The sequence below is a fragment of the Hyla sarda genome, chromosome 7, assembly GCF_029499605.1.
Source record: "Hyla sarda isolate aHylSar1 chromosome 7, aHylSar1.hap1, whole genome shotgun sequence".
Lineage (NCBI taxonomy): Eukaryota > Metazoa > Chordata > Amphibia > Anura > Hylidae > Hyla > Hyla sarda.
The window spans coordinates 27,583,274-27,605,911 of record NC_079195.1 but is presented as its reverse complement, the minus strand read 5'-3'; the positions used below and the strand labels follow the sequence as shown (position 1 = coordinate 27,605,911).

Here is a 22,638-nt window from a genome sequence, read left to right as displayed (position 1 = left end):
TTACTGTTTGGTTGGTATTTGGTTGAGAATAAAAATAGGGGGACCCTATGCGTTTTTTTAATATATTTAATTATTTATTTAAAAAAAAAAACGCATAGGGTCCCCCCTATTTTCATTCTCAGCCAAATACCAACCAAACAGTAACAGCCTGACGTTCCCAGGGTGGGCGAGGACCATTGTTACTGGCCCTCCCCAGCCTAAATAACGCCAGCCTGTTACCGCCTAGGCCCAGGAGCGCCATTTTTGACGCTCCAGGCCTGTTGGTACCGGCTCTTCCCGGCACCCCTGTGGCGTTGGGTACCGGGGTAATAATAGGGGGTTAGCACTAGCTGTTTTTGTGGCTAGCGCTAAGCCCAGGTTAGTAATGGACTCTGTCTATAAGACAGCTTCCACTACTAAGCCTGTCTAGTAAAGTAAGAAAAAAACACAACAGGTTTTAAAAAATTTTTATTACAAAAAACACTCCCCCACAAGCCCTCGTTAACCATTTTATTAAAATCAAACAAAGAAAAACGCTGGTCATCGAAGTAGTCCACCGAATCCGAAGGAGTCCACAGGATAAACGGATCTGAAATGAGAAGAAAACAAAAAAATGGGTTAGTACATTTATTATCACCTGCTCACACATCTCCCGCCCCGCACGACTACAACTGCCAGCATGCCCTTACAGTAAGGACATGCTGGGAGTTGTAGTTGTGTGGTGCAGGAGATGTGTGAGCAGGTGATAATAAATGTGACAAGCTTGTCCCCTGCCCCCAGCTGCAGGACTACAACTCCCAGCATGCCCTTACAGTAAGGTGGGGCGGAGGCCGGGCACAGTGTTTCCCAACCTGGGACTTGTAGTTTTGCAACATCTGGAGGCACCCTGGTTGGGAAATACTGTTTTAGGCCAGTGTTTCCCAACCAGGGTGCCTCCAGATGTTGCAAAACTACAAGCCCCAGCATGCCTGGACAGTCAAAGGCTGTCTAGGCATGCTGGGAGTTGTAGTTTTGCAACATCTGGAGGCAACCTGGCTGGGAAACACTGGCCTAAAACAGTGTTTCCCAACCAGGGTGCCTCCAGATGTTGCAAAACTACAAGCCCCAGCATGCCTGGACAGTCAAAGGCTGTCTAGGCATGCTGGGAGTTGTAGTTTTGCAACATCTGGAGGCAACCTGGCTGGGAAACACTGGCCTAAAACAGTGTTTCCCAACCAGGGTGCCTCCAGATGTTGCAAAACTACAAGTCCCAGCATGCCTGGACAGTCAAAGGCTGTCTAGGCATGCTGGGAGTTGTAGTTTTGCAACATCTGGAGGCAACCTGGCTGGGAAACACTGGCCTAAAACAGTGTTTCCCAACCAGGGTGCCTCCAGATGTTGCAAAACTACAAGCCCCAGCATGCCTGGACAGTCAAAGGCTGTCCAGGCATGCTGGGAGTTGTAGTCTTGCAACAACTGGAGGCACCCTGGTTGGGAAGCCTGCGCAACTTACCGGCTTCCGTAGGATCCAGCGCTGCACGACACTGCCGCGCGACGATCTCCGACAGCGATCGTCGCTGGAGCCTCGGAAGGGTAAGTGAACCTCTTCGCCGGTCCCCTTCAGCTGTTTAGTTTTGCAACAGCTGGAGGACTACAGTTTACAGACCACAAACCAGGGGTCTGCAAACTGTGGCCCTCCAGCTGTTGCAAAACTACAACTCCCAGCATGCCTGGACAGCCAATGGCTGTCCAGGCATGCTGGGAGTTGTAGTCTTGCAACATCTGGAGGCACCCTGGTTGGGAAACACTGTTTTAGGCTAGTGTTTCCCAACAAGGGTGCCTCCAGCTGTTGCAAAACTACAACTCCCAGCATGCCCGGACAGCCAATGGCTGTCCAGGCATGCTGGGAGTTGTAGTCTTGCAACATTTGGAGGCACCCTGGTTGGGAAGCTTGCGCAATTTACCGGCTTCCGTAGGATCCAGCGCTGCACGACACTGCCGCGCGACACTGCCGCGCGACAGTGCCGCGCGACGATCTCCGTCAGCGATCGTCGCTGGAGCCTAGGAAGGGTAAGTGAACTTCTTCGCCGGTCCCCTTCAGCTGTTTAGTTTTGCAACAGCTGGAGGACTACAGTTTACAGACCACACACCAGTGGTCTGCAAACTGTGGCCCTCCAGCTGTTGCAAAACTACAACACCCAGCATGCCCTGACAGCCAAAGCCTATGGCTCTCAGGGCAGGAGCCCGGGCTGACATTACAGTGCAGCCGCCCGGGCTCCTCATACGGTCTCCCCGCTACCCCCCCCCCCCCCTTGTCTCCCGCCCGGGCTCCTCATACGGTCTCCCCGCTACCCCCCTTGTCTCCCGCCCGCGCCGCTCAGCTCCCGCTGCTACAAGACTACAACTCCCAGCGTGTCCTCACTGTAAGGCCATGCTGGGACTTGTAGTCTTGCAACAGCAGACAGATGGGAGTTGTGTGGCGCTGGCAGGTGAGAGGGGGGGTTGTAAATCACTGCAGTGTCCCGGTAGCGCAGTTAGGGTAGCGGGGAGAAAGTATGTCGGAGCCCGGGCGGCAGTAGCTTTTCCTGCTCCATGTTGGAGCTGGAGTAAATTTAGTCAATTTTTATGGCCGTTGCGACAGTTTATTGCGCAACTGCGACTGTCTCAGTTAATAAATTCCTGACCACTGCAAGTCAAAACTGAAAACTTGCGTAAATTAAGCGGGAATTTTTTTTTTTACTTTCTAGCTCTTGCTAGGGAAAGTCGCACAATTTATAGGGTAGGCGCAATTGCGACAATTTTGCGCCAAAAATAGTCAGAAAAAAATGACTAAACCCCTTAGTAAATGCCCCCCATTGTGTTGTTTTTTGGGGTGGATTGTGAAGCCCGGGTGTGTACTCGTGCATCAGTCAACTCCAGTCTGTGTCCATTAGGCAATATATGGGTTACTGATGCAGTTGAGGTGGGGCCTGGGTCTAGGAATTTCAATTAAAAAAAAAAATTTCTAAAATTGTGTCGTTCATTATTTTTGAAAAGAAAGTCTTTGGGTGGTCCACCATCCTGCCTTATAGACTCTTTCTAAATGTTGGATATGCGCTTGTGCTTACACAAAGGTATACATTTAAAAAAAAAAAAATTATACAATTTTGTTGATTTTACATAGTTACATAGTTAGTATGGTTGAAAAAAGACATACGTCCATCAAGTCCAACCAGGGAATTGAAGGGAAGGTGTAAGGGGATAAGGGAAAGGATTTTGGGGGCGGATAGTGAATCCCTGTGTGTACTGGTGCATCAGCCAACTCCAGGCTGTGTCCTTCAGGCAATAAATGGGTTACTGATGCCGCTGTGGTGGGGCCTGGGTCTGTGAATTTCAATTTTTTTGTAAAGCAGGTGCTACCTATGAGAAATCTTTGTCAAAGACTTCTCATATTGTGTTGTTTTTTGGGTGGGGATTGTGAAGCCCTGGTGTGTAGTGTACTATTGCATCAGCCAACTCCACGCTGTGCCATTCAGACACTATATGGTCTCCTCTTGCTGCCAACATGTCCATGCTGTGTCAGTCAGCCACTATATGGTGTCCTCATGCTGCCAATAGTGTTGAGCGGCATAGGCCATATTCGAATTCGCGAATATTCGCGAATATATGGACGAATATTCGTCATATATTCGCGAATATTCGCATATTCGTCATAGTCTCGTTTTATTTTCGCATATATGCGAAAATGCGCGTATATGAAAATTAACATATGTGAATATTAGCATATACAAAATTAGCATGTGCGAAAATTCGCATGTGCGAAAATTAGCATATGCTAATTTTCGCATATGCGAATTTTCGCACGCCAGTCTCGCACAGTAGTATTAGAGCCTTCTTTACACCACACAAGCTGGAAGCAGAGAGGGGTGATCACTGTGATGTGTACTGTGAAAAAAAAAAAAAACGAATATTCGTAATTACAAATATATAGCGCTATATTCGCGAAATTCGCGAATATGCGATATTCGCTAATAATATTCGAATTGCGAATATTCGTGAGCAACACTAGCTGCCAACACCTCCACGCTATGCCATTCAGCCACTATATGGTGTCCTCATGCTGCCAACACCTCCACGCTGTGCCATTCCGCCACTATATGGTCTCCTCATGCTGCCAACACCTCCACGCTGTGCCATTCCGCCACTATATGGTCTCCTCATGCTGCCAACACCTCCACGCTGTGCCATTCTGCCACTATATGGTGTCCTCATGCTGCCAACACCTCCACGCTATGCCATTCAGTCACTGTATGGTGTCCTCATGCTGCTAACACCTCCACGCTATGTCATTCAGTCACTGTATGGTGTCCTCATGCTGCCAACACTTCCACGCTATGTCATTCAGTCACTGTATGGTGTCCTCATGCTGCCAACACCTCCACGCTATGCCATTCAGTCACTATATGGTGTCCTCATGCTGCCAACACCTCCACGCTGTGCCATTCATCCACTATATGGTCTCCTCATGCTGCCAACACCTCCAAGCTGTGTCATTCAGCCACTATATGGTCTCCTCATGCTGCCAACACCTCCACGCTGTGTCATTCAGTCACTATATGGTCTCCTAACACTGATGCCACTACCAGGCTCTGTCATTGTGCTGCTGCGCGGCAGTGATTGTAAGAGCGATGCCGATTATCTGCATGTTATTCTGAATAACAGTATTATTTCACTACCCCAACACACTCCATATGCATTTTAGGACACAGCAAAGTGTTCTATACCCCTATAGAGGCTGTATGTAGGCTAGAAATAGCCTTTTTTAATATCGATTCGCCGCAAACAAATTCGGATCGAAACAAACTTTTCGGGAAAATTCGGCAAATCGGCCGAATCGAATTTTTGAAAAGTCTGCTCATCTTTACTGGGGACATCAGGGGATATTTATCAAACCTGTGTAGAGAAAGAGTGGTGCAGATGCCCATAGCGACCAATCAGTTTGCTACTAAATTTCAGCTGCCATAAAGAAAACACACTCTGCTGCACTGTCTATACAGACTATACAGGAAGCCATATGTATGCCCCTGATAAGGCTGCTCCCAGGAAAGACACAAAACAGGAAGCTATTACAGTCATTTATGTTAGAATAAACGCATCTAATCTAATAATGTTTTTGTCTTACAGGTTATAGGTAAAGATGGGATCATGCTCCATGGACAAGAAACTATTGTATTGGACACAGAGGCCTGTAAGTGCAGACAATAGATGAACTTAAAGGGGTTATCCAGGGGAAAATTTTTTTTTATATATCAGCTGGCTCTAGAAAATGAAACAGATTTGTTAATTACTTCTATTTAAAAATCTTAATCCTTTCAGTACTTATGAGCTGCTGAAGTTGAGTTGTTCTTTTCTGTCTAAGTGCTCTCTGATGACACCTGTCTCGGGAACGGTCCAGAGTAGAAGCAAATCCCCATAGCAAACCTCTCCTACTCTGTGCAGTTCCCGAGACGAGCAGAGATGTCAGCAGAGAGCACTGTTGTCAGACAGAAAAGAACAACTCAACTTCAGCAGCTGATAATTATTAGAAGGATTCAGATTTTTTAATAGAAGTAATTTACAAATTACACAGTTGATATATAAAAATAAATTTTTTCCTGGATAACCCCTTTAAGTTTATACATTCTATGACAATTCTACCGAATACAAATAAGACATTTATCTTTGAACCCATGATCCTGTTTCTATGGCCTTTTAGTCGGATGCCTGTGATGCTCTCCCAGTCTTTACATGAAAATCTGAAGTTACCTGTGTGTTAAAGGGGTACTCCGCTGCTCAGCGTTTGGAACAAACTGTTCCGAACGCTGGAGCCGGCGCCGGGAGCTCGTGACGTCACGCCCCGCCCTCTCAATGCAAGTCTACGGGAGGGGGCGTGACAGCCGTCATGCCCCCTACCATAGACTTGCATGGAGGGGGCGGAGCATGATGTCATGAGGGCGCAGGGCTATCACGTCACGAGCTCCTGGCGCCGGATCCAGCGTTCTTAACAGTTTGTTCCAGACACTGAGCAGCGGAGTACCCCTTTAACAACTCATACAGCATAATTCCATGGACATATTTACTTGTAGATATAATCTGCACCATAACACCTCCAAGTGTGGATTCATCTAAACCTGTGTAGAGGAAGAATGGTGCAGTTTCCCAAAGCAACCAATCAGATCGCTTCTTTCATAAAAAAAAAAAAAAAAGGCCTGTGAAACATAAGGGAAGCGATCTGATTGGTTGCTATGGGCAACTGCACTACTCTATTTCGGAATAGGTATCATAAATCTCTCCCACATTGTTGTTTTTTTTTTTTTTTTTTTTTTTATTTCATTATTTTTTTGTGAGCCAAAGCTATGATGAATTGATGAAATCAATATGAATGGACAATATAAAGGAAGGACTTATACTTTTACTTTAAAACATTGTATGAAAAACTGCAGTTGAAGTTTTCCCCCAAAAAAACATAGAATCTAAAGCAATGGTGTTCAAACCAATGGGAGTTGTAGTAAAAACTCATTAAAAAAAAACTCTTGTCATGACAGAGACATGTCAGTACAGTAGTAATGACTGCTTGAGGTTGAACCGATCAGGAGAGCAAGCTGGGAAAAGTGCCTACTTAAAGGGGTTCTCCCTTGTTTATACAGTTTTTTGTTATTATGTTTGTGTGTTATGTGTGTATAAGTATGTGTTTTTTTATGTGTGTTGTGATTATGTATATATGTATTTTCTTACCTTTTGTGAAGATCTGGAAGCTGGCCCCTTTTTCTTCCAGCGGCTTGCTGTGTAACCTCGGCCTCCGCCATGTTCTTGCTTCTGTCCTTCCTATCTTCTGAAGTCCGAGGCGAATCTTTTCTTCCTGTTTCTTCCGTGGCTCAGCGACGAATATGCGGCCTCTTCCGGCGCCTGCGCAGGTAGTTTTTTTTTTTTACCAATAAATATTTTTTGGTCTAATTGACAAACTGTCTGCGCATGCGCGAGTACGCAAGTGCTACGCTAACAGCATAGCGTACGTTAGGTCTACACTAATAGCGTAGCTTCGCGCAAGCGCAGACAGTTTGTCAATTAGACAAAAAAAACTTTATTGGTAAAAAAAAAAAACTACCTGCACATGCGCCGGAAGAGGCCGCAGATTCGTCGCTGAGCCACGGAAGAAACAGGAAGAAAAGATTTGCCTCGGACGTCAGAAGATAGGAAGGACAGACGCAAGAACACACCCCCCGACATCCCACTTACCGAACACAACATGGCGGAGGCCGAGGTTACACAGCAAGCCGCTGGAAGAAAAAGGGGCCAGCTTCCGGATCTTCACAAAAGGTAAGAAAATACATATATACATAATCACAACACACATAAAAAAACACATACTTATACACACATAACACACAAACATAATAACAAAAAACTGTATAAACAAGGGAGAACCCCTTTAAATCAACTGATGCCAGAAATTTAAGCAGATTTGTAAATTACTTCTATTAGAAAGTCTTTATCCTTCTAGTACTTATTAGCAGCTGTATACTAAAGAGAAAATTATTTTCTTTTGGCATTTCTTTTCTGTCACGAGCACAGTGCTCTCTGCTGACACCTCTGTCCATATCAGGAACTGTCCGGAGGAGGAGAAAATCCCCATAGCAAATATATGCTGCTTTGGTCAGTTCCTAAAATGGACAGAGGTGTCAGAAGAGAGCACTTGTGGTTGTGACAGAAAAGAAATCCCAAAAGAAAAAAATTTCCTCTGTAGTATACAGCAGCTAATAAGTACTGGAAGGATTAAGAATTTTTAATAGAAGTAATTTACATATCTGTTTAACTTTCTGGCACCAGTTGATTTAAAAAAATAAAGTTTGCCACTGGAGTACCCCTTTAAGCACTTCACCACCTTGATTGCATTGATAACCAGTGTCCAGTAGTCTCATAGATGTACAGGGTGGGCCATTTATATGGATACACCTTAATAAAATGGGAATGGTTGGTGATATTAACTTCCTGTTTGTGGCACATTAGTATACGTGAGGGGGGAAACTTTTTCAAGAGGGGTGGTGACCATGGCGGCCATTTTGAAGTCAGACATTTTGAATCCCACTTTTTTTTTCAATAGGAAGAGGGTCATGTGACACATCAAACTTATTGGGAATTTCACAAGAAAAACAATAATGTGCTTGGTTTTAACGTAACTTTATTCTTTCATGAGTTATTTACAAGTTTCTGACCACTTATAAAATGTGTTCAATGTGCTGCCTATTGTGTTGGATTGTCAATGCAACCCTCTTCTCTATATACTACTATATACTACTATATACACCGCAGGAGAAATGCTAGCACAGGCTTCCAGTATCCGTATACACTGCTATATACTACTATATACACCGCAGGAGAAATGCTAGCACAGGCTTCCAGTATCCGTATACACTGCTATATACTCCTATATACACCGCAGGAGAAATGCTAGCACAGGCTTCCAGTATCCGTATACACTGCTATATACTACTATATACACCGCAGGAAAAACGCTAGCACAGGCTTCCAGTATCCGTATACACTGCTATATACTACTATATACATCGCAGGAGAAATGCTAGCACAGGCTTCCAGTATCCGTAGTTTAAGTCTAAGGGGGTCAGATCGGGAGACCTTGGGGGCCATTCAACTAACCCACGACGACCAATCCACTTTCCAGGAAACTGTTCATCTAGGTATGTTCGGACCTGACCACCATCTTGCTGGAAAAACTCAGGGAACGTGCCAGATTCAGTGCATAAAGAGGGAAACAAATCATCATGTAGCAATTTCGCATATCCAGTGGCCTTGAGGTTTCCATTGATGAAGAATGGCCCCACTATCTTTGTACCCCATATACCACACCATACTATCAATTTTTGTGTTCCAACAGTCTTCGAGGAATCTATCCAATGTGGGTTAGTGTCAGACCAATAGCGGTGGTTTTGTTTGTTAACTTCACCATTCACATAAAAGTTTCCTCATCACTGAACAAAATCTTCTGCGTAAACTGAGGGTCCTGTTCCAATTTTTGTTTTGCCCATTCTGCAAATTCAGTGCACCGATCTGGGTCACCCTCGTTGAGATGCTGCAGTAGCTGGAGTTTGGTGCCATTTGTGAGCAGCTAATATCCGCCAAAGGGATGTTCGACTAATGACCCTCTCCAGTGACATGCGGCGAGTGCTACGCTGTGGGCTCTTGCTGAATGAAGCTAGGACAGACACTGATGTTTCTTCATTAGTGACAGATTTCATGCGTCCATATTTTGGCAAATCCAACACTGAACCAGTTTCACGAAACTTAGCAAGCAGTTTGCTAACTGTAGCATGGGAGATGGGTGGTCTCGTAGGGTGTCTTGCATTGAAATGTGCTGCAATGACCTGGTTATTGCGTTCACCAGACATCAGCACAATTTCTATCCACTCCTCATGTGTTGACCTCGACGACATGTCAATGGCTGTAAACAAAGAGAAACTTGTAAATAACTCATGAAAGAATAAAACACCAGTGTTTTTCTTGTGAAATTCCCAATAGGTTTGATGTGTCACATGACCCTCTTCCTATTGAAAAAACAAAACTTGGATTAAAAATGGCCAACTTCAAAATAGCCGCCATGGTCACCACCCATCTTGAAAAGTTTCCCCCCTCATGTATACTAATGTGCCACAAATAGGAAGTTAATATCACCAACCATTCCAATGTTATTAAGGTGTATCCATATAAATGGGCCACCCTTTAAAATGGGGCTGTATAGTGAAGCTGGATGGAGATCACTGCAGGCTGGAGCATGAAGTGCTTAATAGGGGCACTCATTGAATTTTTTTTTGCTAGAATGTTGCTAGAAAATTAAACAGATTTGTAAATTACTTATATTTAAAAATAAAATCCTTCCAGTACTTATCAGCTGCTGTATGTTTCAATGGAAGTTGTGTAGTTATTTCCAGTCTGACCACAGTGCTCTCTGCTGACACCTCTGTCCATGTCAGGAACTGTCCAGAATAGGAACAAATCCCCATAGCAAACCTCTCCTGCTCTGGACAGTTCCTGACTTGGACAGAGGTGTCAGCAGAGAGCACTGTGGTCAGACTGGAAAGAACTACACAACTTTCTCTGGAGCATATAGCAGCTGATAAGTACTGGAAGGATTAATATTTTTATATAGAAGTAATTTACAAATCTGTTTAACTTACTGGCACCAGTTGATTAGAAAAAAAAATAGTTTTCAACCAGAGTACCCCTTTAAGCATGCACTTATTCTCACTGGTTCTACTGATCGTGTGGGTCCCAGCACTGTGACCCCCAACAGATCAAAACTTTTGGCATTTTTCTGTGACATGTCCAAAGTTTTTTGTTAATGAAAAGGACTCTCCAAAAATGTAAATTCAGATAAAGAACCTTAATTCCTGTCCCTTTGAATGATATACAGCATACCTAGCATTGGCAAAAATTTAAGGGGTACTCAAGTGGAAAACTATATATTTTTTTTAAATCAACTGGCACCCGAAAGTTAAACAGATTTGTAAATTACTTCTATTTAAAAATATTAACCCTTCCAGTACTTATCAGCTGCTGTATGCTCCACAGGAAGTTTTCATTTGTTTTGAATGTATTTTCTGTCTGACCACAGTGCTCTCTGCTGACACCTCTGTCCATGTAAGGAATTGTCCACAGTAGGAGCAAATCCCCATAGCAAACCTCTCCTGCTCTGGACAGTTCCTGAAATGGACAGAGGTGTCAGCAGAGAGCACTGTGGTCAGACAGAAAAGAACTACACAACTTACTCTGGAGCATACAGCAGCTGATAAGTACTGGAAGGATCAAGATTTTTAAATTGAAGTAATTTACAAAGCTGTTTAACTTTCTGGCACCAGTTGATTAAAAATAAAAATGTTTTCCACCGGAGTATCCCCTTTAAATTGCTAGTTACATTCTGACCAACAATTGGAATAAATGCAGGGGTCAAGTTCTGGAGAAAAAAAGTGTAGGAACTCAACCAAGATTTCCACTTAAAGGGTGACTCCGCTCCCCAGCATCCGGAACATTGTGTTCCGAACGCTATGTGCGGGCATCCGTGTTCACACCCGCCCCCTCGTGAAATCATGCCCCGTCATGTGACATCACGTCCCGCCCCTCAATGCAAGTGTATGGGACGGGGCATGATGGCTGTCACGTCCCCTTTCCATAGACTTTAATTGAGGGGGCAAGCGTGAACACGGAAGTCCGCACACTGCATTCGGAACTCAATGTTCCGGACGCTGGGGAGCGGAGTAATCCTTTAAAGGGGTACTCCACACCTAGACATCTTATCCCCTATCCAAAGGATAGGGGATAAGATGTCTGATCACAGGGGTCCCACCGCTGGGGACCCCGCGTTCTCCCTGCTGCACCTGGAATTTGGTTAGAGTGTTGGGTGCAGCGCCGGAGGCTCGTCACGTCACGCCCCCTCCCATAGATTTGCATTGAGGGGGCATGGCCGTGTCACGATCTTCTGCCCCCCTTCACCAGTCATTCGGCACGGAGCGAAGTTCACTCCGTGCACCGGATGTCTGGGGTGCTGCAGCCGAGATTGCGGGGGTCCTCAGCGGCGGGACCCCGCAATCAGACATCTTATCTAAGGCAGCATCACCCTTTAAGATGTCTAGGGGCGAATACCCCTTTAAGGGATGGTCCTGCAGGACTCCTGCTAATGGGAACTGCGTTCCTGCTGTGGAAAAAGTGCAGGAACTCCGTTTCCATGAGTTCCTGCAGGACTTGAGCCCTGATTAAATGACATATATAACTTTGCCTCCTTCACCCTTTTCCTAGCACTTCATGGATGGTTATCAGTTTCAATCACTTTCACATCAAAGTTTGGACCAGCTCCCAAAATGTTGGGGTTCCTGTTGCTAAAAAATGGGTCTGTGACTGCCGACAGACTGCTCTTCAATGTGGAGAAGTGTTTTCCGAACCAGGTGAGACCTCGGCCATAACTGCATTTAGTTTACTCTATAGGGTATTTATATTTTCTTTGGTACTTTGAGATTTACAGAGGCATGTAAAAAAAAAATAGATACTAAAATTTGATACTAAAAATTGATACTAAAAACCTAAACTAAATAATACATTCAATTTAAAGGAAATCTGTCATCAATATCACCTGCACTAACCTGTCGGTACAGATCGATAGTGCAGGTGACACTGATGACAATGACTTACCTGGTCTCGTTCCGTACTCAGGTTCTCCCACAATCTTCCACTTTCCCTAACGTTCCAGGGCCGAATTGGAGCATGGGCAGAGCTTTGTGTCACTAAGCTCGGCCCATGCTCCAAGTCGGCCCCCGAATGGAAGATGCGGTGGAAGATTGCTGGAGAACGACAGCACAGAACGGCGCCAGGTAAGTATGGTGGTCATCAATGTCCCCTGCACTACCTGTCTGAACCGACAGATTAGTGCAGGTGACACTGATGACAGATTTCCTTTAATTTATTGGGATTTGAAATTCCAGGTGGAATCATTTTTCTTCAATTTTTGTTGAAGCTTACCTAGTTTTCAATCCATTTATTTAAAGTATACCTGGCGTTAACAAAAACTTTTTATATAATGTAAATTATACCATTATATGTATTTTTGTAATATACACTGAGGACAAGCAGGGCTCTGTACACTGAGGACAAGCAGGGCTCTGTACACTGAGGACAAGCAAGGCTCTGTACACTGAGGACAAGCGGGGCTCTGTACACTGAGGACAAGCGGGGCTCTGTACACTAAGGACAAGCAGTGATCTGTACACTGAAGACAAGCAGGGCTCTGTACACTGAGGACAAGCAGGGCTCTGTACACTGAAGACAAGCAGGGCTCTGTACACTGAAGACAAGCAGGGCTCTGTACACTGAGGAAAAACAGGGCTCTGTACACTGAGGACAAGCAGGGCTCTGTACACTGAGGACAAGCAGGGCTCTGTGCAATGAGGACAAGCAGGGCTCTGTACACTGAGGACAAGCAGAGCTATGTGCACTGAGGACAAGCAGGGCTCTGTGCACTGAAGACAAGCAGGGCTCTGTACACTAAGGACAAGCAGGGCTCTGTACACTGAGGACAAGCAGGGCTCTGTACACTGAGGACAAGCAGGGCTCTGTACACCGAGGACAAGCAGGGCTCTGTACACCGAGGACAAGCAGGGCTCTGTACACTGAGGACAAGCAGGACTCTGTATACTGAGGACAAACAGGGTTCTGTACACTGAGGACAAGCAGGGCTCTGTACACTGAGGACAAGCAGGGCTATGTACACTGAGGACATGCAGGGCTCTGTACACGGACTGAGGACAAGCAGGGCTCTGTGCACTGAGGACAAGCAAGGCTCTGTGCACTGCAAGCGGGGTTCTGTGCAGTGAGACTCTGTGACACTCTCCCGACTCACACATCAGGGTGATTGACAAGCCAGGAATTTGCACAGAGCCCTGCTTGTCCTGCCCTCACTTCCTGTATTTGGTCTCCTCAGAGAGACACACAGGCAACAGCTGCAGGTACAGCATTTTTTCACCCAAAAATATACACATTTTTTAATTAATGTATATTACAAATATAATAAATGTAGAGACAAAAACAGAAAAGGACCTGTGCGCATCTAAGCACGATTATCTTTTTTATATAAGAAAAAGATGAGAAAAACTCAGGAGAAGGTTTTGCTCACCTTGCTGTGTTGCGCTGAGAGCACAACACCCATTGTCGCTTGTTTCCCACTCTTTCGGGGAAGATGTGTGGAGGAGTGCTGCCAGGTCCGGACAATGAAGAAAGAGGGAAGATGCAGGGATCTTCCAGAGAAAATTGTGCTTAGGGAGCGGCACTCACCTCCTGTCAGCCGGCAGCTTAATAAACCGTCAGGATACAGGCTTGTTCATAAAACCATAGAAGATTTTATTTGCAATTGTAAAACAGGAACAACGCGTTTCGAGGGGCGGAGACCCCCTCTTCGTCAGGTTCTCAAGAGGACCTGATGAAGAGGGGGTCTCCGCCCCTCGAAACGCGTTGTTCCTGTTTTATAATTGCAAATAAAATCTTCTATGGTTTTATGAACAAGCCTGTATCCTGACGGTTTATTAATCTGCCGGCTGACAGGAGGTGAGTGCCGCTCCGCAAGCACCATTTTCTCTGGAAGATCCCTGCATCTTCCCTCTTTCTTCATATTACAAATATACATATACTGCTATTATCTACATTATATTAAAAGTTTTTGTGAAGGACAGCTACACTTCAAAATATAAACCTACACATTATTACATAAAGAGACTAAGTTTTCTTCTTACCCCTTCATGCCTGTTGTCTTCTTCTCTGGCAGGCCTGGTTGAAGTTTGCCCGGACAGAAGCCAGCCCAAAAGCTGAGCTCAGTCTCCACATCGGAGCCTCAGCCAGATCTTGGTGCTCGATCCGAGCTGTGGATAAAAGCGTTCAGATTAACAATGAAGACAAGGAGTTGACTGCGGATACAGTAAGGGCAAAATCTGAAATCGAAATAAGAAGAAAGGAGTTTAGAAGACGTCTATAAAAAAAATTACTGTCCTACTATATGGCCTACCTTACAGAGGTCACATGGGCTTTAAAAGTTGATGGCCTCAATATTAGATTAGGGGGTCCGACTCCAATCCACTATGTCAAAGGGCTGTAGCCTCTTCGATATTTACTTCTGCTTGTCTTTTCAGTGGCTGCACTATGAGTAGTGACAGGTCAAGACACTACAGCATTGTCTCTTTCAAATTTTCGGCTGTCTAGTTATATAGTAATTTATGCTCTCCTGTGGGACATGTCATAGAGCAGAAGTCCCAAACCCAGTCCTCAAAGCCAGAGGTCTCAAACTGTGGCCCTCTAGATGTTGCAAAACTTCAATTCCCAGCATGCCCGGACAGCCAACGGCTGTCCGGGTATGCTGAGAGTTGAAGTTTTGCAATGCCTGAAAGGCCACAGTGCTCAAGGCCACCAACTGTATAAGATTTTAATTTTTTTCCGGTTCAATTCCAATGGAGTATCTAAAAAAACAAAATGTTGTTGTTGGGCCTTGAGGACTGGGTTTAGAACCAGTCATAGAGGCATGTCAAAAGTTTTGATCCATGGGGGTCTGGGTGTACAGACCCCCACTGATCGCCAGTGATTAAGAGGAGGCATGTGACTTAGTGCCGCCTTTCCCCAATCTGTGCTCGAGACAGAAGACAGGCCCATAGACTCTCTATAGGAGTCCTTCTTTCACAGCTGGGAAAGAAGGAGCTTCGTGTGCATGCGTCAGACCACATATGAAGTATTGTGTCCAATTTTGGGCAACTGTATATAAGAAGGACCTGGCTGAACTGGAGAGGGGGCAGAGGAGGGCGACAAAGATAATAATGGTATGGGAGGATTACAGGACCATGACAGGTTATTAAGCTTGGAGTTATTTAGTTTAGAGAAAAGACGTCTTAGGGACAATCTGATCACAATGTACTAATATATAAATGGACAGTACAGGGATCTTTCTAGTGATCTTTTTATACATAGGCTGATAACCATGACAAGGGGGCATCCTCTACGTCTAGAGGAAAGAAGGTTTCACTATCATCACAGACGAGGATTCTTTACTGTGAGAGCAGTGAGACTATGGAACTTTCTGTCGCATGATGTTGTGATGTCTGACTCAACAAACAAGTTCAAGGGGGGGTCTATTATTTTTTAAATATAATATCACAAGTTATGGATACTAGATTTATGTGGATAGAATGTTGATCTGCCTGAGGAAGGGCCCGATATGGGCAAGAAACGCGTTGCCACTGTGTGCCGAATAAATTTTATTATGATATACTGATGACTACTGCTACCTGCTTATGACTCTGCAACTGCGCCGAGAAAGGATCTTTTTTCTACCTTCCCTGACATTAGAATGTTGATCCAGGGATTTATTCTGATGCCATATTGGAGTCGGGAAGGAATTTTTCCTCAGTCATGGGGCAATTGGCATCATCCTCATAGTTTATTTTTTTTCCTTCTTCTGGATCAACACAATAGGGTTTTAGGTTGAACTCGATGGACTCTTGTCTTTTTTTCGACCTAACAAACTATGTTACTATGTCTCCCTGCTCATTCTAGCGATTTCCCACCCAGACCCCCACCGATCAACACTTTTGACATTGTCAAAAATGTTTGGCAATGACAGTACCCATTTAAAAGATTTGGGATAAGATGCCTGATCACGGGGGGGGGTCAGCCGCTGGGGACCCCCGCAAGCTTTCATGCAGCACCCCACTATCATCAGGAGTGTGACGTCACACAGGGCGGAGTCGTGATGTCACGATACTCCGGCCCCGTCAATCGTGATTCATCAGACCCGGAGCAATGTTCGCTCCGGAGGCTGATGATAGCGGGGTGCTATATGAAAGATTGCGGGGGTCCCCAGCAGCAGTACCCCTGCAATCAGGCATCTTTCCCCCTATCCTTTGGATAGGAAATAAGATGTCTTAGGGCCGGAGTACCCCTTTGAGTCTAGGAAAACAAGTGTTTTTTTTTTCATGTCATCTTTCTAGGTTTCTAATATGTTTAATGACTTAATAAGAGGTGGATATCCGAGCACAGTACAGGAGAGACCATTTCTACGTTGCTGGTGGCCTTCATATTTTGGATGGGATGGTTATTCGGTGGACGTGTTCAGTTTATTCAAAGTATGTCCTAAATAGCGTCTACAAATACTGTCTTGCGCTTACCTTGTCCTATTTTCTGTCTTCTCCATTGACTCATTGGGGGATACTTATCAAAGGATTTAGACTGGTTTTTCCTGTCTAAATTTGTCGCACAGAAAGTCGCAGTCTAAATATGTGCGACTTTTCTGCGACTTTTGCTCTAGAGAATTTATAGAACACGATGCATTCTAGTTTATTTTAGACTGAAATGCATTGAAAAATGCATTGGTGCTGAATTTATCAAAAGCGACTTTTCAGCGACAAGTCGCATTGGCTGAAAGTGCGCCAAAATGTTAGATCATGTTGGAGCAGGTTTAAATATAGACTGAAGCATAGATCATGAAGTCTGTGCACAGAATTTATCAAGAGCCGTACACCATTTGATAAATTAGGCGCACACTAGACCAGCCAAAGACTCTGTAGATTGGTCTATATTGATGCGGGACATAGACAACTTTGATAAATATCCCCCCTTGACTTTTGCACCAGTTGATCTTCTGCTATCCTAACGCACCTTTCAGTTCAAAATGCAGCATTATATTACACCGATGTCATTACCTTGTATGCTTGTGCAGTTAATATTCCGATTGCGGATACAGTAAATTAAGCAATTGTTATGGGGGCAGGGATTTTTCTGGACTTTCTCTCACTGACAGTCATCCTTTTTCCAGTCTACAATGGCCGATACAAAACAGATTACATGCCCTCACAGTACGTACACATGAGATAGACTTTTTGATAAAAGTTTTTCCTTTGTTCCTCTCTCGGTATGTAGGAAATCGGTATGAAGATACTAACAAACACTCACATACTGCAGCCACCGGTTCCCCCCGTAACCTGCGATCAGCCTTCAGACACAAACCTCTATGCCGGTAAGAAACTGTATGAATGTGCACTTCCATAAGACATTCGGATAAGTTCACTTCATTACGATTTTGCGTATACCATTTGCAGTTGGTTACAAGAATGTTTAGAAACCATTATAAAATGTGATACAACATCAAATGCTAAATGTTATTTTATTACTTTTGACCAAAGGTTATAACTAAGAAGCCGGTCATTGGATTTGGTTGCCATTGATGAAATCATATAGGAAAAAAATCATAGATTTATCTAGGCAAAATTAAGACCCCTTTGAACAGCTACTTGAAGCTTAGAAATACCCCAAAATGACCAATTGTACATGGGGATTACATAAGGTCTGGCACTTTTGTGGTCTTGTTTGTGGGGGTTTTATGCCAAAGTCAGGACAATTTGGATGTATGATATTGTACTGATCCTGTGTAACATACTATATTACATATAAGCTGCCTTCACCAATGTCATTCTTTACAGTTTAGGTTGCTCGGCATTCCCTGCTTGTTCATTGCCTGCACAGAGGCTAACGTGATCATTTGCATTCTTGGAAGTGTAGTCATATGTAATGAAAAATAAACAAACCCTCTGATTTATTAAAGTTCACACCGGCCATTCATTGGGCGAATGATCGTTTGTAGGAATGCCCTTTCCTGATAAAGTGCTCATTTGTCAGCTGGTCGTCTCTTTTTTGCGACCATTAAAATAGTTTTTTTTTAGCCGCACATCGCCCTTTGTAAATAGGTAATGTGAGGCCCAAAATGATGAAGTTAAAGGGTTATTCTACCCCTAAACATCTTATCCACTATCTAAAAGCCACTCGGACCCCCCTGTGATCTCCGGGCCAGCACCCCGGTGTTCTGAACATGTTCAGAACGTCGGCATTGAGCTTCTGTGTTTGTCACGTCACATCACACCCCTCCAATCATGTCTATTGGAGGGGGTGTGAAAGTGGTTAGGAACAGATATATATATAGTGCTGAAGATCATGGGGGTCCCAGTGCTGGATAGAGGATAAGATGTCTAGGGGTGGAGTAACCCTTTAAGGCTTTTTTCCGAAGGGGCAAAGAGGGAATAAGAAGAAGTGACGATCTCGATGATCATCACTCATAAAGGGCCACACAAACGATCTAGTGACTACCATTATCATTGAGATCAGAACTTTTTCTGGTGCCTCTGTCAGCCCATGTAAAAAAGGCCTTTGCTAAGGTGTTAAGGGGTACCTCGCTGCTCAGCATCTGGAATAAACTGTTCCGAACACTGGAGCCGGCGCCGGGAGCTTGTGACGTCATAGTCCCATTGAGGGGGCGGGGTGTGACATCATGAGGGGGCGGGGCTATGACTTCACAGGCTCCCGGCTCCAGCGTTCAAAACTGTTTGTTCCAAACGCTTAGCAGCGGAGTACCCCTTTATAGTTGAGGCTATGGGCAAGACTGTTTTCTAAATCAACCAATAGAATTAGGAATGCAGCTTGGAAAATATCGTTTTTTTAGATTAGACAAAAGCTTAATCTAAATAAGTTTACAGGGAATGGAGCTAAACTGCTGTCTATCTGAAAAATAGCTAAATACTTGAATACATTTATTTATTTATTTTTTAATTTAGAAACATTTTGAGATTTTCATAATTAGAAACTGGCACTAAAGTTCTTCATTAAATCTCTTTCCACAGCTAATGTGCCACCGCAGCCGTCTCCGTCACCTGGTGTGGTTAGAGCTTTTTTCCCTGGCACCTGGCTCTGGGACCTTGTGCCCATCGGGTAATGACCTTAACAATAAGAATTTCACCACTATCATTATGGGAAATGTCTGACATTCTTTATAATAGCATCCTCCATGTTTTCGTCACAGTAGTGGATAAGGAGAACGTTCATAATGATTTTAACTTTAAATTTTTGTAACTTAAGGAACTATGAAAAATGATAACTTAAGACTATATTGAAAACTGTCACCCCAATATTAGAACAAAAAACATAAGATTAAAGAAAAATGTGCAAATAACTTGCTTAGATAATGTCCTAACATAAGGTATTTTCTGTCTTATTTGTAGCCGTAAAAGTTGGAACTGTTTTTCAAAAAAAAAAGTTGTTTTACATATTTACTACCATTTTCTGGCATTTAAAGGTTGGATTTTGGTATTCTACCCATTATTTCTCACTAACAGACACAAGTAATGAACATGTTGATTACTATAATTCCTATTTGAAATTATGGCCAATTTTTTAATAATGTGTGCACTGATGGCAACCTTTCTATAGACTTTAACCCTTTGGCGACATCAGACATCATGCATAGTCTATGTAGCAAGCACAAGAGTGGGAACCACAGTCAATGACCGTCATCAGCGATCACACTGATGTCAGTCATTTAACACCTTAAGTGCGGCCATAAAGAGCAAATGCGCTATTTTATATGTTTAAATGACAGGTGTTGTGCATGTTGGGTGCCCGAGTGGCTCCTTTACAACATATTTCCTTACCACATGGTAATCTTATCATAGATTTTGCAACAGACAATCTCTACTAGTAGAGAGCAGATCTTTGATCAATGCTATTCAATAGCATAGCATTAACCAGTATAAGCAATACAAGCATTGCTTATAAAAGTTCCTTATAGGGACTCATGGGAAATCGGTCATGGGTGTCACCTGCACTAATCTCTAGGTACAGACAGGTAGTGCAGGTGACACTGATGACAGCCAAACTTACCTGATCCTGACCCGTGCTCCTGTTCTCCCGGTATCTTTCTCTGTTGTTTTTGTATGGAGCATGGGTGGAGCTTCCTGACGTCATGCTGATGCTTCTCCGCTGGGTCCCACTGCTAGCAAACAGCAGTGGTGACATCAGGAAGCTCCGCCAATGCTCCAAGTTGGCCCTGGAATGAAAACAATAGAAGATAGCGGGAAAACCAGAGAACAGAACTGATAGGTTAGTGCAGGTGACACTAATGACAGATTTTCTTTAAAAAGTAAAAAAAAAAAATAAAATTTTATAATATTGATTCTGTGTTCTGAATTGCATAATAATAAATAAAAGTCAGAATTGCTGATTTTTGGTCACATCACATATGAGAAAATTTATAAAATAAGAGCAAAAAGTCCCATATAACCCAGTATAGTACCATTAAAAACTACAGATAACAGAAAGATGTGTTGATTTATTTAATTATTTTTCTTATTTTATAGTAAACTTGGTCGATCAAGCATCCAGGTCACAGTACCAGACTCCATCACGCAATTCAATGCCAGAGCCTTCTGTATGGGAGACCAGGGATTTGGCCTGTCCCCACAAATTTCTTTGACTGTCTTCAAACCGTTCTTCGTAGATCTTGTTCTGCCATATTCCATCATTCAAGGAGAGACGCTGTCTCTTCAAGCTGTTGTCTTCAATTATCTCAGACAGTGTTTGATGGTGAGTGATAGAAAAGATGCCTGTAAAGGGGCTTTAGGAAGCTTCATTGGCGTTGCCCTTTCTTCTGGTTAGGCATTGATAGGTACGATAAGAGATAAGGGAATCTCTTGAGAGAATTTCTACAACTTTGTCCAGGAGACTCAAAGGGGTACTCCGCCCCTAGACATCTTGTCCTCTAGACATCGGACCCCCTATTATCAAACATCTTATCCCTTATCCTTTGGATAGGGGATAAGATGACTGGGGATGGAGTACCCCTAATGAACACAATGTATTTCAGTGTCTAAATAATAAAAAATAATATGCTGCTGGGGCAGTAGAAGAAAAGAAGCCATACTTACCTCTCTCCGGTGCCCCGCAGCTCCTGTTCAGCTCCATCTGGCTTCCAATTTTATGTATTCTTGCTGCATCTAGGACAGGTGCTCGGTGCAGGACCTGCCCTCTCAGTCAGTCACTGGCCGCGGTGGTGTCCTGTCTCAGCCAATGATTGGTTGAGCTGACAGGTCCAGCACTGAGTTTTTGTCTTGAATGCAGGAAGAAGACAGAAGACTGGTGTTCCGAAATTGTAATATTTTGTTAAAAAATCATGTTTCACTAGTTAGGTGATAAGGGATTGATAAGTAGGTGTCTGACAGCTGTTAAACCCCACCAACTTCCCCTGTTTGAAAGGAAAGGTTAGAAACATAGAATGTGTCGGCAGATAAGAACTATTGGTCCCTGGCCCTATCCTATATGAAGGATAGCCTTATGCCTACCCCTATCTTATGTGAAGGATAGCCTTATGTCTGTCCCTATCTCATATTAAAGGGGTATTCCAGGCAAAAACTTTTTTTCATATATCAACTGGCTCCGGAAAGTTGGACAGATTTGTAAATTACTTCTATTAAAAAATCTTAATCCTTCCAATAGTTATTAGCTTCTGAAGTTTTCTGTCTAACTTCTCAATGATGATGTCACGTCCCGGGAGCTGTGCATGATGGGAGAATATCCCTATAGGAACTGCACAGCTCCCGGGACGTGAGTCATCAGAAAGCAGTTAGACAGAAAACAGCAACTCAACTTCAGAAGCTAATAACTATTGGAAGGATTAAGATTTTTTAATAGAAGTAATATACAAATCTGTTTAACCTTCCTGAGCCAGTTGATATATAAAAAAAAGTTTTGGCCTGGAATACCCCTTTAAGGATAGCCTTATGCCTTTCTCTATCTCATGTAAAGGATAGCCTTATGCCTATCCCTTTCTAATATGAAGGATAGCCTTATGCCTATCCCTTTCTAATATGAAGGATAGCCTTATGCCCATCCATATCTTATATAAAAGGTAGCCTTATGCCTATCCCTATCTTATATGAAGAGTAGCCTTATGTCTATCCCTATCTTATATAAAGGGTAGCCTTATGCCCATCCATATCTTATATAAAGGGTAGCCTTATGCCTATCCCTCTCTTATAGGAAGGATAGCCTTAGGCCTATCCCTATGTTACATGAAGGTTGATGAGTTTGCGCACTGCAATCTGTTTAAAATCTAAAGGGAAGCAAGTGACAGCGCTTGGGCATCTGCAGTATTTTCACGCTCTTAATGGTTACACTATGTAGAATTTTTGTTGGATTGGGAGATCTCCTAATAACACCATGGACGTTGTATTTTCCCAAATAATTTAAATATTCTTGTCATTGTTCTAGCACTGTCCTTATATGTTTTCAGATATTTAATGATGGGTA

The 22,638-nt window shown here is 43.6% G+C and overlaps 1 protein-coding gene and 1 long non-coding RNA gene across 11 annotated transcripts in view; one reads left to right on the top strand and one right to left on the bottom strand.

Moving 5' to 3' along the window:
* LOC130282073 (alpha-2-macroglobulin-like protein 1) overlaps nucleotides 1-22,638 on the top strand; it is a 137,209-nt gene that overhangs the window by 62,019 nt on the left and 52,552 nt on the right. For all 10 annotated transcript variants that reach the window (XR_008846234.1, XR_008846236.1, XR_008846235.1 and 7 more), the window contains exons 13-19: nucleotides 5,122-5,185; nucleotides 11,782-11,927; nucleotides 14,294-14,443; nucleotides 16,500-16,634; nucleotides 17,428-17,524; nucleotides 19,179-19,266; nucleotides 20,691-20,916. Coding sequence is in view for 7 of the 10 variants with exons in the window: in XM_056529944.1 (XP_056385919.1) it covers nucleotides 5,122-5,185; nucleotides 11,782-11,927; nucleotides 14,294-14,443; nucleotides 16,500-16,634; nucleotides 17,428-17,524; nucleotides 19,179-19,266; nucleotides 20,691-20,916 (906 nt within the window). In the remaining 3 variants the exon portion in view is untranslated. The remainder of the gene's footprint in view (nucleotides 1-5,121; nucleotides 5,186-11,781; nucleotides 11,928-14,293; nucleotides 14,444-16,499; nucleotides 16,635-17,427; nucleotides 17,525-19,178; nucleotides 19,267-20,690; nucleotides 20,917-22,638) is intronic.
* The window catches only part of LOC130282075 (uncharacterized), a 58,395-nt gene that overhangs the window by 29,047 nt on the left and 6,710 nt on the right, over nucleotides 1-22,638 (bottom strand). The window contains exon 2 of the long non-coding RNA XR_008846237.1: nucleotides 14,262-14,456. This is a non-coding gene — a long non-coding RNA (uncharacterized LOC130282075). The remainder of the gene's footprint in view (nucleotides 1-14,261; nucleotides 14,457-22,638) is intronic.